General features: G+C 37.8%; 2 gene segments (V, D, J or C); both read right to left on the bottom strand.

Moving 5' to 3' along the window:
- Nucleotides 1-817: 817 nt before the first annotated feature.
- On the bottom strand, nucleotides 818-13,614 carry LOC127531715 (Ig heavy chain V region 5A-like). The segment is given in 2 exon segments: nucleotides 818-1,221; nucleotides 13,444-13,614. Coding segments are annotated over 2 exon segments (354 nt in total).
- LOC127531711 (immunoglobulin heavy variable 3-33-like) lies at nucleotides 8,698-9,721 on the bottom strand. The segment is given in 2 exon segments: nucleotides 8,698-9,456; nucleotides 9,574-9,721. Coding segments are annotated over 2 exon segments (366 nt in total).
- Nucleotides 13,615-15,793: the final 2,179 nt, after the last annotated feature.

Here is a 15,793-nt window from a genome sequence, read left to right as displayed (position 1 = left end):
CACCTGCCCAGCAGAGAGTTAACAGCAGCAGTCCTGTCCTGTAGTCCATCATCTTTCACAAAGTGTCCAACTCTCTGTTTTCCTCTCTGCAGCTGAATAAGTAGCCGTGGAAAAATGTTGAGATTTGCATCGACTCCTCCTCACAGGAAGGAGGGAACTGAACTAAAATTCTGCAACATTTTTTATAATTAATAAAATGAATTAAAGTAAACATAACTTCTGGACAAATCACTTCATGATATTATCCTGTTATTTTCCTCACAATGTTCAGTTTTTCAGATGCCAGAGAACAGAAACAACCATTGAGAACTTTATTTTTCAAAAATGACTTTACTTGGATGTTTTAATGATTCATTTTCAATCAATGAAACTAAAATGTTCTGCCAGAAATAGAAACTGACTAAACCAGTGGAAACTGACAGGGTTCTTTACAGTCTTTTTGCTATTATTATTATTATTATTATTGTTGTTGTTGTTGTTGTTGTTGTTGTTGATGATGATGATGATGATGCCAGGTAAATTTAATTGATTAAAATAAATGTTAAATCTAAAAGTCTATTTTCAGTGTTTTCATACGTAGATTTTTAAAGCTTTGAGGTTGCAGATAACTTTGAATGTTCGAATCTCAGAACAACCAGTTTTGAGAAACTCACAGCTCAGATACCAGGATGCTAAAATATGAACTTTGCTAACATGAGGGGCTTGTTAATGCTTTGTTCTCATTATTTTTATGTCAGTCCAGCTCAGTACTTTTGCATAAATACTGTGAGTAAAACAGACAAGACACATTTTTAACTTTAAATGAACAGTTTGAATTCATTCCTGGTCTGAGGGCTCCTCCTCTGGTGGCTTCATGTTACAAGTGTTCAGACACTGAGGGGTTTTTGTTCAGGTCTGCTGATCATTTGTGTCACTGTGTGTCTCTGGCACAGTAATACACAGCAGAGTCTTCAGGCTGCATATTCTGTCCATTCAGAGTCACTCTGTTGGTGGAAGTGTCCAATTCGATGCTGAACTTGTTCTTCAGTGAATCTTTGTAGTATGAGTTCCCGTATCCAGTAGTTCTCATTCCAATCCATTCCAGTCCTTTCCCTGCAGGTTGTCTGATCCAAGCTGTCCAGTAGCTGCTCACAGAATAAGAGACCTGACAGGTGATGGAGAGACGTTGACCTGGCTGCACAGTCACAGATTGTGGCTGAGTCAACTGTTCACACTTCACACCTGTCAACAGAAAAACAGATTTTAAAACAAATAATTAAATTGTGCTGCTAAAGAAGAACTGTTAACTACGACACATCAGAAGAGACTCACAGGATCCAGCTGCCAACAGCAGCAGCAGAGTTACAGACAACATGGTTTCTGTTGAGACAGATGTTCAGTTCAATTCACTCCACATCCTGCTGTGAAGTTTTTATAGCTGAGTAGGAAGGAAGCTCAGTGAGTTTGCATAGAATCAAACATATGAAGCCTGAATGTTGGACTAAGTGGAGCCAATAGAAGAGTTTGACTTTATCTGTTCTCTGTCTTCATCTCCCTCACATTTGATGCTTTTTATTTTTAACTCATTCAACTTTAGCTGCTGAAAGTTTTGTGTTACATAAAAAAGTGATGGATCAAGTCCCACCACTTCAGATCAACTGGCTCGGAGGCTGAAGCCACAGCAGCGGTGCTCAACCCCTTTGAAAACTCAAAAATATTAAATATGACACTTAATTTGCATATAAGATGTTTTGTACATTCTTTATCATATCTTGCAGCTCATTTTTACGGTGGCCCTGAAGTGCAAACCACAACAGCAAATAACTAAACACATTGGCAAATAACTAAACACAACGGCAAATAGCTCTGTATACCGGAAGAGGTAGGTACTTGTGGCGGTATTAATCATCCGTGATTGGACGAGAGAGAGAGGAGAACTTACTTGATTGGACGAAAGCACCGTTTAACCTTTGACCAGGAAGTTATTGTGCATTTGGTGTGGTTTAGACATTAGCGTTACCGACATATCTATGGTTACCAGTGAGCGATATTTTTTTTCGTAGGATAGATCCGGGAATCTCATAATATGATGATTATATGAGCCGGCTGATGAAGGCGCCTCGTGAATGGCTGGTAATCCGAGTGATGAAGGCGCTTCCGTGATTCGAGGTGAATCTGTGTGGGGCCTGTCATGTCAGTCATCTGCTGTTCTCTTTTCTATTAAGCATAATGTCATATAAATATGTGGGTTCATAGAATTTGAACATCAGTATTTAATGATGTAAAAACATTATATAACACTGTATTAAAAATAAATGTATTTTGTGTATTAACAGTGTATTAAAGTCCATTCATTCAAGAACCTTTTATCAAGTTCTAATAAAGTTACAAGAAATATTTTACAATCAGTGTGATGGGGTCATCGTTGTCTGTGGAAAAGTCAAACATCACTATCTGATTTTTCACGGACAACGATTTGGGGGTTGAAATCAGCACTACTATTACAAATAGCAAAACTTTTTATTCACCTGACCCTGTTCTAATAAAGCTTTAACAAACATTTTACACAACATATTAATAACAGTGCATTAAAATAAACAAACCTTTAATGAATTAAACACAGCTAAACTAGTGTGTTCCACCTAGTGACATGTTCTCCTGCACACAGTGGGCAAGACAGTGAGGAGCACTCCTCTTTCTCCCTGTTTTGTAATATCTGCAGCCGCCGCCGCCGCCGCCGCCCCGTGTTCCCCCGACGAGCCGCCGCGGCCGTGATGCAACGCGGTCTCACGGGGATTCGTGAAACTGTCACGTCAGTTTTTGTTTCGGTTTCGTGCGCACCAACACGATGTCGTCATGTTTTTCGTGCCGCTCACCACGAGCGAAACCCGCTGTGGTAATCACATCTGAAAGTGGTTTATACCGGCGGATTCATGACGATCTAAGCTGTCCATCGGCGTTTGTGGCCGCCGCAGCGGCCAGATGTCTGGCAGCCGCAATGGCGGCCGCAAACGCCGATGGACAGCTTAGATCGTCATGAATCCGCCGAATTTGCATAGGAATTTAAAGAATGTCCGGCGTCCGCGAACGCCATAGTAGAACCACTGATTGTGGCTCCAGAGGCTGTACAGGTCAGTCTGTGGGATTCTCCAGGTCTTTTAATTACCGCTCCAGATTGTATCAGAGTCTGGGCTTCAACACCTGTCAAGACAAGAGAAAATAGTTGTGAGTTGGTTACTTTTTGAGGCCAGACTCAGATGTGTGAATAGTTTCTCACCTGTCCAGCAGAGAGTTAAAAGCAGCAGTCCAACGCTGTAGCTCATCATGTTAAACTGTCAGTCCACTGCTCTGTCTCACTCTCTGCACTCACAGATGTAGAGGTGGAAATTATACATGCAAGTTTTGCATTGAGTCCTCCTCACAGGAAGCATCAAACTGGAAATTAGACTTCATCATCAGACTAAATGTAAACCTTCAGAATGTGCAGTGACAGTTTTGATTCAGACCAGATGAACTTGTGATTCGTGTTTGTCTGGAAATTTATTTTGATGTGGAAGTTCCATTTTCTGCTCATCATTCTGGTTGTTGACAGACTTTTGTCCAGATATTCATGATAATAATATGATGCATAAGTAGTCAACATCCAAACAACATCAATGGCAGCTGTACAGCACAACTTCTTCAAACACGCTGAGAAAACTTACAGGTTTCCCTCTCAACCAGTGAAGACAGCAACGACTTTGTGAGTTGATATTTAAAATCAATTCAACAACATTTCAGAGTCATAATGTTTGCTGGGCCTCTTAATGCACAGAATTAAAAAAAACCCTGACAGCTTGATTTGAATGCCTGAGCTTCACTCTTCAGAATAATGAAAACCTTTTAGTGCATAATATGTTCACATGTTCATGAATCTGAGTCTGCACATGAGAAGATCTGACTGTATATGACCGATAGTCAATGAGGAAATATTACCTGTTGATTGATAATGAAATTAAATATAGAAAAAATGTTGAAAAGAGAAGCTGCAAAGGAGGAAAAGAGAGAAGAGTTTGTTGTAATATGAATTCAGTTAAAATGAAATAAAACAGTGTTCTTCTCTTAAAATCATTCCTGGTCTGAGGACTTCTTCTCTGGTGGCTTCATGTTACAAGTGTTTGGGCACTTTTTACTGTCTGTCTGTGACACATTTAGGGGACAGTCACAACAGGCAAAAATAAATTAATTAATTAAAATATGTCAGAAAAGTTTGCAATGTTAGGTTCAGGATTATCTTATTGCATCATAATTCCTTCAGTATAAGTATTGCTTTTCAGACAGTCTTGGGCAGGTAGATACAAAAAGAATTCGGACACCATAATACTGGAGACTGCATTTTTACAATTTGTTTTCTTCAAGTTAAGAGGCAACAACTTGGCAAACAGTTTCAGTGATAAGTTGTTATGACATTTTGTAGAACATGTGCTGAAAATCTATGTTTACTCACACTTATTTCTCATATTTGCCTTGAAAACACAATTAAAATGTCACTGATTAAAAAAAGATGTTTAGGTGTGAAAGAATTTTCTAAACTGAGGATGTTTTTCATGTCTGATGAGGATTGTAGGTTTTTGTATAGCTGTTCAACCAACTTCAGTCACTGTGTGTGTCGAGTACAATAATAAACAGCAGAATCTTCAGTCTTCAGGCTGTTCATCTGCAGATACAGCTGCTCTTTGCTGTTGTCTCTGGCGACGGTGAACCTGCCTCGGACTGACTGAGAGTAGGATTTGCTGCTACTATCTTGAGTCTCAGTAGCGATCCACTCCGGTCCTTTTCCAGGAGCCTGTCTGACCCAGTTCATCCAGGAGCTGCTGAAATATATTCCAGATGTTGTACAGGTGAGTCTGTGGGACTCTCCAGGTCTTTTCACTGCTGCTTCAGACTCTGTCATGCTCCAACCTTCAGCACCACTCCAAACAAACACAGCAACCACCAACAGTGTGAGCTGTCTGTGATCCATGTTGACAATGTGACTGATATGTCTTCAAGTCTGTAAATGTCCTCTAAATAAACTGAATCCACATGAAAATGCTTCCATGAGGCTCCTCCTGCATCAGTCAAATCAGAGGGCAGGTCTATAAACAGCACAACAAGAGATTCAACATCATTTCAACAACTCAGCAGCTAAAAATCATCTGTTTCCTCCATGACATTAAAAAAAGCCTGTCAGAACATTTCAGTGTCTCAGTTTTTTTTGATGTTCCATTCAGCAGATTCTATTAAATATTCATTGATTTTATTGTGTTACACTATAAGTTTTTGTGATGTCGTTAAAAATATAAAGATAAGTAGAAACAGTATAAGCATAAATAATGTAAAATGTGCATTTCTGAAGAAATAGAGTGTAAGTACAGTGTAATAAATAGCATGTAAATGTGACAATTAACACCCTTGAATCTTGAATTTTCAACAACATGTTTCTGACCATATCTTAAAAGGGCAAACCATATTCACATGTGCTAATTTCTCATTTTTTAGGTAGGTGGATGAGTGGGAAGCAAATCTTCTTCAAATCATGATTAAGATTCTTAATTTCCAGCATCAAAACATACAGGTCACCGATGTGAAAGGAAAATGGTTAAGCTTTGATAGCTGGTTTATATTTATATGTAGCATCTCGGTCAGGAAGTAACTGTCTACAGATAAAACGTGTCTGTTGGTGGTTTGTGTCACTGTGGGGCGACGTACACAGTAATACACAGCTGTGTCCTCAGACTGCAGGTTCTGTCCTGTTATTGTCACTGTTCCTGCAGAAGTGTCTCTGCTGTTGCTGAACTTGTTCTTCAGAGCATTATTTTGGTAAAAGCTGCCACTACTTCCTCCCCACTGATGGAAAATCCAGTCCATTGCTTTTCCTTCACGCTGTCTGATCCAACCTGTTCCATAGCTGTTATCAGTCACAGAATAACCAGACAGTCTACAGGTGATGGTCAGAGTCTGTCCAGGCTGCACAAGCAACCATCCTCTCATGTTATCACACTGGAGCAGAACGTGTTACAGTAAAGAGTTTTTTTTTCGATGTGACTGATTGGATAATTGAACTAAATTTCAGTCTTATATTGTTAAAAAATAACTACACGTATATACACATGAGGGGCTTGCTAATGCTTTGTTTCATTATTATAATCTCAATCCAGCTCAGTACTTTTGCATAAATACTGTGAGTCAAGCAAAGAAGACACATGTTAAACTTTGAATCAACAGTTTGAATTCATTCCTGGTCTGAGGACCTGGACTCCTTCCCCCACAAATATAATATACCAAAAATGGAACAAGAACTGGGTCATTCTGTATCTACTGCTGAAGAAAGAGTTGCTGTACTAATTCAATTGTGTTCTGTTCTTAAATTCATTCCTGGTCTGAGGGCTCCTCCTCTGGTGGCTTCATGTTACAAGTGTTCAGACACTGAGGGGTTTTTGTTCAGGTCTACTGATCATTTGTGTCACTGTGTGTCTCTGGCACAGTAATACACAGCAGAGTCTTCAGGCTGCATATTCTGTCCATTCAGAGTCACTGTTTTGCTGGAAGTGTCTATTTCAATGCTGAACTTGTTCTTCAGTGAATCTTTGTAGTATGAGTAGCCAGTATATTTCATTCCAATCCACTCCAGTCCTTTCCCTGCAGGATGTCTGATCCAAGCTGTGTAGTAGCTGCTCACAGAATAAGAGACCTGACAGGTGATGGAGAGACGTTGACCTGGCTGCACAGTCACAGATTGTGGCTGAGTCAACTGTACACACTTCACACCTGTTAAAAAAGAAAATATTATACGTAGAATGATCAAGTCATACTACAAAGAATGAAGTACAGACTGTCATAAATCCAAAGAGACTCACAGGATGCAGCTGCAAAGAGCAGCAGTAGAGCTACAGACAACATGGTTGGAGGTGAAACTGATGTGCTGTGAACTTTGCTGACAGTCTGATGTTTTTAAAGCTGGACGCTCATGGAGTTTGCATAGAACATATGAAGCATCAGTGCTGGTCCAAGAGAAGCCAATAGAAATGTCTGTTCACTTATTGTATCTGCAGAATGAACACACACATGGAAATCACCTCCTGACTTCATACATGATATTTTAATGTCATTACATGTTAAAGTGCAACATGAAATATTTCTAGACTTCCATCAGTAAAACAACTGTTAACTTTTCTGTTTCTGGAAACTATAAATGTGTTGTCAATGATTCAGTTTTCTATTATCATGTAGTTTCTTGTGCATTTGCAAATACTGATGTTATTTTATATAAGTTGTGCTCTCCATGTTTGTTGCGTATTTGTACATCAGTGTGTCTTGTAAAATGATTTCTACAGTTTCTTGAGAGAATTTATTTACTGTAAGTACATCGACGTATTTGTGATGAATTTCACACAAATCAGCACAATGTATTGGGATCTTTAGCATTTATTTCTTCATTTATTACAGTATTTACAACCTTGTGAGCAGCAAAAATATTCACTGATAGTCTATAAGATCATGCATTGAATGCAGATTATTGTGGATGGTTTACCATTAATACTGTCAGTTTTTGCAGATGCTTTAAGACAAAGATGCAGACAGACATTTGAAACTCTGCAGAGAAAATATCTGCTCAGGAACTGGAAATGTGAGAAAACATGCACACAAAAAATGAATAAATAATATGGTATTTTATGCAAATGACATAAAAACTAAAAAGTATCATGCAGCAGGATTTATTATCTTCATTTTCTCTTTGAAGACAGACTCACATATTCACACATTAAATTAATAACTTACTTGAAAACAACACAAATAAAAATGAATAGAATTGGAATGACAGCACCAGCAATGTAGAGTTTCTTCTGAAGTAAAAAATGTTTAATTCATAATTAGGTGTAAATGAAATTAACACCATCGTGAAAGAAGACTGGAGTCACACTAATTCAACACGAAACTGGACTAACAGTCTGAAAAAAAAGATTTCAAAATGATTTCAGATCATTTTTAAATCTTCTTTGTGAAGTAAATAAAACATTGAAGTCAAACTAAGTATAATACAAACTGATGGGAGAGAATTAACATAATTACTCTGTGTAAAATTAACAAAGAAATGAAAACTTTATTACTGAATAATTTCACACACATTTTTCAGTATTTTTCAAGCAGATCACATTAATGATGTAGTTTTGATGGGAATTACAACGTTGCATAAATGATGAGCGTTTGGGCTGTGGGCTTTACAAGCAATGATGAATATATGAGACATTTCTGTTCAACTATAAGTCAAGGATTCAAAAATATATTTATAGTGTTACAGATATCATTGTAAATGAATAAAAGTTTCGTTGTTGCTCATCAATCTGAAATCAAACCAAAGTGACCACGTCCAACCATAAAGATAGAAATCAGAATGAAAAAATAAAAGTCAGACTAAATATTCAGATCCTTTGCAGCAGAGTTCATATTGTGGTCAGATGTAATTTCTATTCATTTAAATGAGTCTAGACCTTGGTTGAAGTCAGTCCACCTTTGTCAAATTGAATTGCTTCAATATCATTTCAAATGGACACACATGAATCATGGAGTGAAACATGGACTTGCTGTGTCATTTGATGAAATGTTGAATATTGAAGCAGTGTAAATCCAGCAGCAGAGCTACAGAGAACATGTTGGTGTTAGTGTTCCTGAAACAGTCTGATAAAGGTTTTTATTAATATGGAAATATGTAAAATAATATTAACAATAATCTTCTTGTCTACTGCTGAATTTGTGCATATGAGTTCAAAAAAGTTCATGTCTGCCAAATCCCCATTTATTTTCTTGTTTCATGTGTTCATTTTGTGGCGTCTGAATAATTTCTGAGCAGACTCAAAACATTTATTAAATAATTGAGACATAACTGAAAATTGGTCACGACATCTGTTCAACCTGATGGAAAAAATATTTAACAATAAACTGCTGTGGAGAAGCTGTTGTTGGTAAAAATAATAAAAGAGGAAGAGACAAACCACAGCCTCAGCTGCTGCTTAACTGTGAAGGTTTGGAGACAAACTGGTTTGTCATAATAACTGAAATTCCAGAAACTCTGCTGCCTCCTGGTGGAGACTGTAAAAAGTTAAAGAAGGTTTTTGTACAGCCTCCTCACTGACTGAACTCACTGTGTGTGTCTTGCACAGTAATAAACTGCAGAGTCCTCCTGCTTTAGGTTGGACAGTCTCAGATACGTCATGCTGTTGCTGTTATCTTTGGTGATTTCTATCCGTCCCTGAACACTGCTGGAATAATAAGTTTTGCTTGCATCGTACCAGATAATCCCCAACCATTCCAGTCCTTTTCCTGCAGGTTGTCTGATCCAGTTCATAGCATAGCTACTAAATGTGAATCCAGATCCTCTGCAGGACAGACTGAGAGTCTCTCCAGGACGTTTCACCACTGAACTGGAAGGAATAGACTCCATCCTCTGACCTGTACAACCTGATGAGATGAAAGCAGAGAGGAAGCACACAAGAAAGTCACACAGTTATCACACAAGTTTTCTGGAATCACTGATGGCTTGATGTTTTCTCATGTCAAGTTATCAGGAGAACTCACAGGACAGAGAGAGAGCAACCAGCAGCAGAGTGAGTGTGTTGATCATCCTGAGTGTGGAGATGTGACCTCTGATGCTCCACACAAAGAACAAGATCAGTCAGCAGGACAGAAGTACACTGGACAGACTGGAGATTTGCATCAGGACATCGTGAGGGAGGAGCTCATGGAGTGTTACACCTAATTTCAACCAAATCATTTATTTTCTATTTATTTTCATGTGATTTGACTAATTATCCATCACTATGGAAGACAATACCAGTACCTTTATGCTTGATTATTTCTTTAAACTGCTCGGAATAATAACGTGACTTCTTTAGCAGATATACTTTCAAATGTGATGAAAACTTTGTAATTTCAGGTGACTTCATGTATTATTTTTAGGGATGTTCAGTATTGTCATTTTTTGCAAATAACCGATTTGCTGAAATTGTCCACTTCTCAATTTCCGATTCCTATGCCAACTGATAGTAATATATGTAGTCTATTTAACAAGTTTTCGGTAATATTACATATTTCCTGTTATGGAATTCACACATCATGACTGATCTTGTTGTGATGCCACATTGGATACATTCTCAAATTCAACAAGGCTTTCATAATGTAAACACTGACTGTGCAAAATAAGAAAACTATTTCAACTTAAGTTTTGGAAAAATTCTTTTTTTTAATTGTCTCAAACAACAGTTCACACTCTCCCTCCCTCCATTCATCTAGGAGTCTGTTACAATGTGGCAACTATACTGTCCAGTTTTTAAAACTGTTGGCAAAATCCATGAATTATTTTATTGATTTTCAGGATAAGAAAAAAATGATAATGATATTGACTGATATTAAATTTTTATGTCAATATTGGGACAATAATATTGGCCCACTGATATTATGGGACATCCCTCATTATTATGCTCTCCAAATCCAGCCAAAAAAGGTGATTTATTTTACTAAATAAATTCCAATTAGTAGATTAGGCGATTTTTAAAACAGCAATAATATAAATACCTGTTACACAGCTTCTACTATACAATGATTTAAATTTATTTGCATGTAGCTTTGGAAAAGCAACATCTGACAAGCAACAATATGATTTCAAAAAATATTAATATAAACCAACTAACAGCAAAACATTCCAGCAATCTGTGTCCCGCTGTTTCGTCTACTTGCTGCAAATGTTTTTATGTTCATTATAAACAGTCCTGACATTTAGGGACAGTCTCAGATTTACCAACAAAGAAACTGTGAATAAATAGAAACTCACAGCAACAATAAAAACGACTGAACTTAATATTTCCTGCTGGTTTCAACAGTTAGAGTCTTTGCTCATGTTGTGTCAGGTGTTCTCTTGTTCTTCAATTAATAAATAATAATTGTATGTAGATGACACTACCTTGAAAGATTCATTCCTTGTCTGAAGACAAAAAATCAGTGTCAATTGAATTAACTTCATCAGTGAAAAGTTTAGAGTTTAATTGTGTATAATAGTATTAGCCAGTTGTCACACTGGAAATATTAAAGACTATGTGATTATTATCACATATTAGATGTCTTTTTGTGACCCAATTCATGCATAAATATCAGCATTTTAATGATTTACACAAAATTTAATTTCTATCTCATGCAGTTGATTGAGGTGAATTTTAAGAAACAACGAGTTGCAAATACAAAGTCAGGTCTTCCTTCATACACAGCAAAAATATAAACGCAACACTTTTGTTTTTGCTCCCATTTTTTATGAGATGAACTCAAAGATCTAAAACTTTTTCCACACACACAATATCACCATTTCTCTCACCATTGGATGAACTGCCGAATTCTCTGAAACGCCTTTGGAGACGGCTTATGGTAGAGAAATGAACATTCAATACATGAGCAACAGCTCTGGTTGACATTCCTGGCATTGTGCTGTGTGATAAAACTGCACCTTTCAGAGTGTCCTTTTACTGTGGGCAGTCTGAGGCACACCTGTGCACTAATCATGGTGTCTAATCAGCATCTTGATATGGCACACCTGTGAGGTGGGATGGATTATCTCAGCAAAGAAGTGCTCACTATCACAGATTTAGACAGATTTGTTAACAATATTTGAGAGAAATGGTGATATTGTGTATGTGGAAAAAATTTTAGATCTTTCAGTTCATCTCATAAAAAATGGGGGCAAAAACAAAAGTGTTGCGTTTATATTTTTGTTGAGTGTAGTTTTCATGTCACACACTGCTCAGTTAGTTTCATCCATTTCACATCCTCCACTGACACCCTGAGGTCTTTGGAGGAACATTTTCTGTGGAGTTTTTGTACAGCCTCTTCATTAACACAGACCACTGTGTGTCTTTTGCACAGTAATAAACTGCAGAGTCCTCTGGCTGTAAGTTGGACAGTCTCAGATACGTCATGCTGTTGCTGTTATCTCCGCTGATTTCTATCCGTCCCTGAACACTGCTAGAATAAGCAGTGTTACTTCCATCATAGTAAATAATCCCCAACCATTCCAGTCCTTTTCCTGCAGGTTGTCTGATCCAGTGCATGGCAAAGGAACTCAATGTGAATCCAGATCCTCTGCAGGACAGACTGAGAGTCTCTCCAGGACGTTTCACCACTGAACTGGAAGGAATAGACTCCATCCTCTGACCTGTACAACCTGATGAGATGAAAGCAGAGAGGAAGCACACAAGAAAGTCACACAGTTATCACACAAGTTTTCTGGAATCACTGATGGCTTGATGTTTTCTCATGTCAAGTTATCAGGAGAACTCACAGGACAGAGAGAGAGCAACCAGCAGCAGAGTGAGTGTGTTGATCATCCTGAGTGTGGAGATGTGACCTCTGATGCTCCACACAAAGAACAAGATCAGTCAGCAGGACAGAAGTACACTGGACAGACTGGAGATTTGCATCAGGACATCATGAGGGAGGAGCAGCAAATATACTGACAGTCTGTTCTAGTTTCATCTAATCAACCTTTGATTCTGTATTTACACTGTGATGTAGCAGATCACTGATCCATGCATTACATGCACAAATAGAACATATAAATAAAGAACATTTTTGGGCATTTTCATAACATGAGATGAAAGAAAAAGAATGAAACATAAATAACATTGACCAAATAAAAAAATGGTGTCTTCAGAAAAATGTTTGTCTCAGTCAGAAATTATTTACTGAGGGTGTTTTATTACCATTAAAGTCAAAGCTCTGGTTTTATTCCCTGTTTTTTCCACAATTTCACTTCATTTTATGGTTGTTTACTGCAAGTAGCATTTTGACACTTTTCCAAATTTTCGCTTTATTTTAATTTTCATTTCAAGGTGTCAAGACTTTATAAAATTTCCACATTTTCAGTGTTATATACAGTACATAGGTGATTTTTCTCGTTGCATTTGTCTGAATTCATTCCTGGTCTGAGGGCTCCTCCTCTGGTGGCTTCATGTTACAAGTGTTCAGACACTGAGGGGTTTTTGTTCAGGTCTACTGATCATTTGTGTCACTGTGTGTATCTGGCACAGTAATACACAGCAGAGTCTTCAGGCTGCATATTCTGTCCATTCAGAGTTGCTGTTTTGCTGGAAGAGTCTAAGTTGATACTGAATTTGTTCTTCAGTGAATCTTTGTAAATTGAGGTGTATCCAACACGTGCAGCACCGATCCATTCCATTGCTTTTCCTTCAGGATGTCTGATCCAGTTTGTGCTATCGTCACTCAAAGAATAAGAGACCTGACAGGTGATGGAGAGACGTTGACCTGGCTGCACAGTCACAGATTGTGGTTGAGTCAACTGTTCACACTTCACACCTGTTAAAACAAGAAAATGTTGTATGTAGAATGATCAAGTCATTCTACAAAGAATGAAGTACAGATTGTCATAAATCCAAAGAGACTCACAGGATGCAGCTGCAAAGAGCAGCAGTAGAGCTACAGACAACATGGTTGGAGGTGAAACTGATGTGCTGTGAACTTTGCTGACAGTCTGATGTTTTTAAAGCTGGACGCTCATGGAGTTTGCATAGAACATATGAAGCATCAGTGCTGGTCCAAGAGAAGCCAATAGAAATGTCTGTTCATTTATTGTATCTGCAGAATGAACACACACATGGAAATCACCTCCTGACTTCATACATGATAGTTTAATGTCATTACATGTTTAAGTGCAGCATAAAATATTTCTAGACTTCCATCAGTAAAACAACTGTTAACTTTTCTGTTTCTGGAAACTATAAATGTGTTGTCAATGATTCAGTTTACTAATATCATGTAGTGTCTTGTGTTTTTGCAAACACTGATGTTATTTTATATAACCTCTGTTCTCCATGTTTGTTGTGTTTTATATATCAGTGAGTCTTTGAAAATGATTTGTAGAGTTTCTTTGAGAGATATTTTTTTTTACTGCAAGTACATCAACATCAGATTTTTGATGAATTTCGCACAAATCAGCACAATGTATTGTAATTTTTTTATACTTATTTATACATTTATTCTAATATTTACAACCTCATTAGCAGCAAAAATAATCACTGATAGTGTCCAAGATTATGTAGTAAATACAGATTATTAATACTGTCAGTTTTTGCAGATGTTTGAAGACAAAGATGTACACAAACATTCAGAAACTTTAGAGAAAAGTAGCTGCTCAGAAACTGGAAATGTGAGAAAACATGTAAAAGCAGATGAATAAGTAAATAAATAACATTGTATTTTATGGAAATAACATGAAATCTAATCTCAGTTAAGCATCATGCAGCAGGATTTATTATCTTCATTTGCTTGTCTTGGATTGTTGCACTCGTCTTCTTATGGTCTAATAAAATAAACATGTGACAGAAATGAGCAGAATGTGACAAATTCAAATACAAGCCTCCATGTCCATAAAGACATACATATGCACCTTTGGAGACAGCTTATGGTAGAGAAAAGAATATTCAATACACGAGCAACAGCTCTGGTTGACATTCCTGCTGTCAGCATGCCAATGGCACGCTCCCTCAGTTCTTGCCACATCTGTGGGATAAAGCTGCACCTTTCAGAGTGTCCTTTTATTGTGGGCAGTCTAAGGCACACCCGTGAGGTGGGATGGATTATCTCAGCAAAGGAGAAGTGCTCACTGTCACAGATTTAGACAGATTTGTGAACAATATTTGAGAGAAATGGTGACATTGTGTATGTGGAAAAAGTTTTAGATCTTTGAGTTCATCTCATAAAAAATGGGAGCAAAAACAAAAGTGTTGCGTTTATATTTTTGTTGAGTGTATTTTGCATGTCACACACTGCTCAGTTAGTTTCATCCATTTCATATCCTCCACTGCCACCCTGAGGTCTTTGGAGGAACATTTTCTGTGGAGTTTTTGTACAGCCTTTTCATTAACACAGACCACTGTGTGCTTTGCACAGTAATAAACTGCAGAGTCCTCTGGGTGTAAGTTGGACAGTCTCAGATACGTCATGCTGTTGCTGTTATCTCTGCTGATTTCTATCCGTCCTTGAACACTGCTGGCATAAAAAGTTTTGCTTGCATCGCTATATATTTGGGCCAACCATTCCAGTCCTTTTCCTGCAGGTTGTCTGATCCAGTGCATACTAAAGGAACTAAATGTGAATCCAGATCCTCTGCAGGACAGACTGAGAGTCTCTCCAGGACGTTTCACCACTGAACTGGAAGGAATAGACTCCATCCTCTGACCTGTACAACCTGATGAGATGAAAGCAGAGAGGAAGCACACAAGAAAGTCACACAGTTATCACACAAGTTTTCTGGAATCACTGATGGCTTGATGTTTTCTCATGTCAAGTTATCAGGAGAACTCACAGGACAGAGAGAGAGCAACCAGCAGCAGAGTGAGTGTGTTGATCATCCTGAGTGTGGAGATGTGACCTCTGATGCTCCACACAAAGAACAAGATCAGTCAGCAGGACAGAAGTACACTGGACAGACTGGAGATTTGCATCAGGACATCATGAGGGAGGAGCTCATGGAGTGTTACACTTTGTTTCAACCAAATCATTTGATTTCAACTTATTTTCATGTGATGTGACTGATTAGCCATCACTTTGGAAGACAATATCAGTACCTTTATGCTTGATTATTTCTTTTAACTGCTCGGAATAACAATGTGACTTCTGTCAGTTTAATCCAGTTCTGATGTCATTTTTCCTGCTGTCGCAAAGCTGCTTAGTGATCATTGTTCTGCTGTAACCTTAAAGCAGTCAGATTAACTATAAGACACTGAAAGTTGATTTG

Source organism: Acanthochromis polyacanthus, chromosome 21 (genome assembly GCF_021347895.1).
Source record: "Acanthochromis polyacanthus isolate Apoly-LR-REF ecotype Palm Island chromosome 21, KAUST_Apoly_ChrSc, whole genome shotgun sequence".
NCBI lineage: Eukaryota > Metazoa > Chordata > Actinopteri > Pomacentridae > Acanthochromis > Acanthochromis polyacanthus.
This window is presented reverse-complemented; position numbering and strand designations above follow the sequence as displayed.